The 2,642-nt window shown below is 49.2% G+C and overlaps 1 protein-coding gene across 1 annotated transcript; it reads left to right on the top strand.

Annotated features, from left to right (window-relative positions):
• LOC109227882 (serine/threonine-protein phosphatase 7 long form homolog) lies at positions 1,042-2,427 on the top strand. The gene is made up of 4 exons (XM_019393074.1): positions 1,042-1,398; positions 1,535-1,705; positions 1,803-2,192; positions 2,269-2,427. The coding sequence occupies exons 1-4, from the start codon at positions 1,042-1,044 to the stop codon at positions 2,425-2,427; spliced, it is 1,077 nt and encodes a 358-aa protein (XP_019248619.1).

The raw sequence follows: 2,642 nt of genomic DNA, 5'->3' as shown, positions 1-2,642 counted from the left end.
CTTCTGCGGAACCGCTTCTGCGGTCCATTTCCGCAGAAGCGGAAATATCAGATGACAGCAGCAACAGACCTGCAACACACCTCAAAACTCTCGTTCAACCACCCGAATTCACCCCGAGGCCCCTGGGACCTCAACCAAAAACACCAATACATCCTAAAACCTCATTTAAACTTGTTCTCATCCTCAAAACAGATCACACAACGCTAAAACCATCAAATCACATCGAATTCAAGCCTAAGTTTCTTAAAAAACTTCTGAATTACGCATTCGATCAAAAACCCGACCAAAACACCTCCGAATGACCTGAAATTTTGCACACATGACCAAAATCACCTAACGGAGCTACTGCAAATCTCGGAATTCCATTCTGACCCTCGGATCAAAATCTCACCTATCCACCGGAATTCGCCAAAGTGCCAACTTTGTCAATTCAAGCCTAATTCTACTCCGGACCTCCAAAATCACTTCCGATCGTACTCCTAAGTCAAAAATCACCTCCCGAAGCTAACCGAATCACCGGAATTCACATCCGAGCCTTCTAACTAATAAGTCAATGTTCGGTTGACTTTTCCAAACCAAACCTTCCTTAAAGAGACTAATTGTCTCATTTCCTATCCAAACCAATTCAATTCAACTCTAACTCACCCGTTGCTGATAATAAAACATGAAAGAGCAATAAATGGGGGAAACGGGGCTGTAATACATGAGACGACGGGTTGGGTCGTCACATCGAGACAGCTATCGGATCAGCCTCTCCGCCCCAGGAGACCTGACGATTTGTGGGAGTTCTTGAAGCAGCATCAGTTCCATGCCCGCGTAGTCGCGCGCCTACAGGCTACAGGCTTCTTTACGATTTTGCAGATTGGGCGGATACAGCTTGATTGGTCTCTCATCACTACATTGGTAGAGCTGTAGCGATCGGAGACGCACACTTTTCACTTGCCCACTGGAGAGGCCACCGTCACGCTTGAAGATGTTCAGGTTTTGTATGGGCTGCGCGTAGATGGACGGGCCGTTGCACTGCCCCAGTACATGAGATCCATGACGCGTGCCCAGTATTTGGATTTGATAGGGCAGTATACTGGTTACAGACCTCAGGGTGACGCTATACAGAGAGGGGGCAGTCACGTTTCTTTGTCAGCTATCAGAGACCATATGGCGTTTTTGCACCGAGACATTACCGGCGAGACAGAGGATCTCCATATTGAGCGGTACAGGAGGTTGGCGCTTCTCCTGCTTTTTAGGGGTGTCTTGTTCTCGAACACTTCGGGAAGTAAAGTGAGTATGCGTTTTCTGCATCATCTGCAGCAGCTAGATGAGTTACCCCTGTACAGCTGGGGTGCTGCTGTTCTAGCATATTTGTACCGGAGTATGTGCCGGGCGAGCATGCTTTGCCAGGTGGACATATGTGGTTTTCTGCCCCTTCTACAGGTGACAACATTTTCGAATACTCTGTTCATTAATCCGAATTCTATATGGTCGAAATGACTCTTAAATATTACATCAACCTTTTATCTAGGTTTGGGCCTGACAGCGGATCATGCCGTTGCAGCCACCTCTGCCACCACTAGAGCCGGGTAAGGCTTATCCGTTTCTTCCTCTAGCTACTAGGTGGTTTCTCCGGCGTGGGAACTACCGAGGCTCTGATGCTCATCATAATCTCCCCCTTGTCAGGGATGTGTTAGATATGCTGGTGGCCGGACAGGTAAATATGTACCTACACTTACTTGTTATAAATTGACTTGTGTTGCGCATACTCACTTTTATATTATTATTTGGTAGTTCATCTGGACGCCATACAGCGACGAGTTGCTAGCTCAGTTGCCCGATTATTGCTTAGTCGACCGACTGCTTTGGAGCACCTCCGTCCCGAGTATCATGCCATAGAGCGTGTGCTTCGCCAGTTTCACCATCCCCAGCCTATACCAGGGGAGCCAGCATGGGTGCCTACACACTATCAGCGAGATGACCGTACCAGGGTGGACGATATATTTATGGGATGGCTAGAGCAGCAGGTCCATATTTGGGAGCAGCAACAGTACCGTATTCCGGCACCACCTTCATTTACCCAGGAGGCCACTATTCAGCTGTATACGTCATGGTACCGCCGTCACACCCGACTGATGATCGGGAACCCCATTCATGTACTTGGCGAATGCTACAGACTATACGCCAGGAGGCACGAGGCATTGGTATGTTTTTGTGGCTTATTAATATCTTATAATTGTGATATAGCGTTATTTAAGTAATATTTTAAATGTTTCACAGGCTATTGGGCATCATCTGGTCTACCAGTTGGGACAGGAGATGCAGCAGCATGGCGACAGTGCTACAATCGTTGAGTATGGCCGGCAAGTGGCAGAGCTGGCTCGTCGGACCCTGTTTCAAGCAAGAGATGGCGTGAGGTTGGATCACGAGGCTCAATAATGGCACTAGAGGACTACCATCGGGGAAGGGCTGTCCCACGAGGCAGGGTTAGGGCACGAGGGAGGGGTGCCCCACGAGGCAGGGGTGCCCCACGGGGTCGCAGGGGATGGCGAGGAGGTGCTCCCCAGCAAGGGGGCGTTGAGGCACCTGTCGACCCACCTGTTGACAGACATAATGAGGATTTTGGAGATGAGGATCTTGGAGATGATCAGCCG

The sequence above is a fragment of the Nicotiana attenuata genome, chromosome 6, assembly GCF_001879085.1.
Source record: "Nicotiana attenuata strain UT chromosome 6, NIATTr2, whole genome shotgun sequence".
NCBI lineage: Eukaryota > Viridiplantae > Streptophyta > Magnoliopsida > Solanales > Solanaceae > Nicotiana > Nicotiana attenuata.
This window is presented reverse-complemented; position numbering and strand designations above follow the sequence as displayed.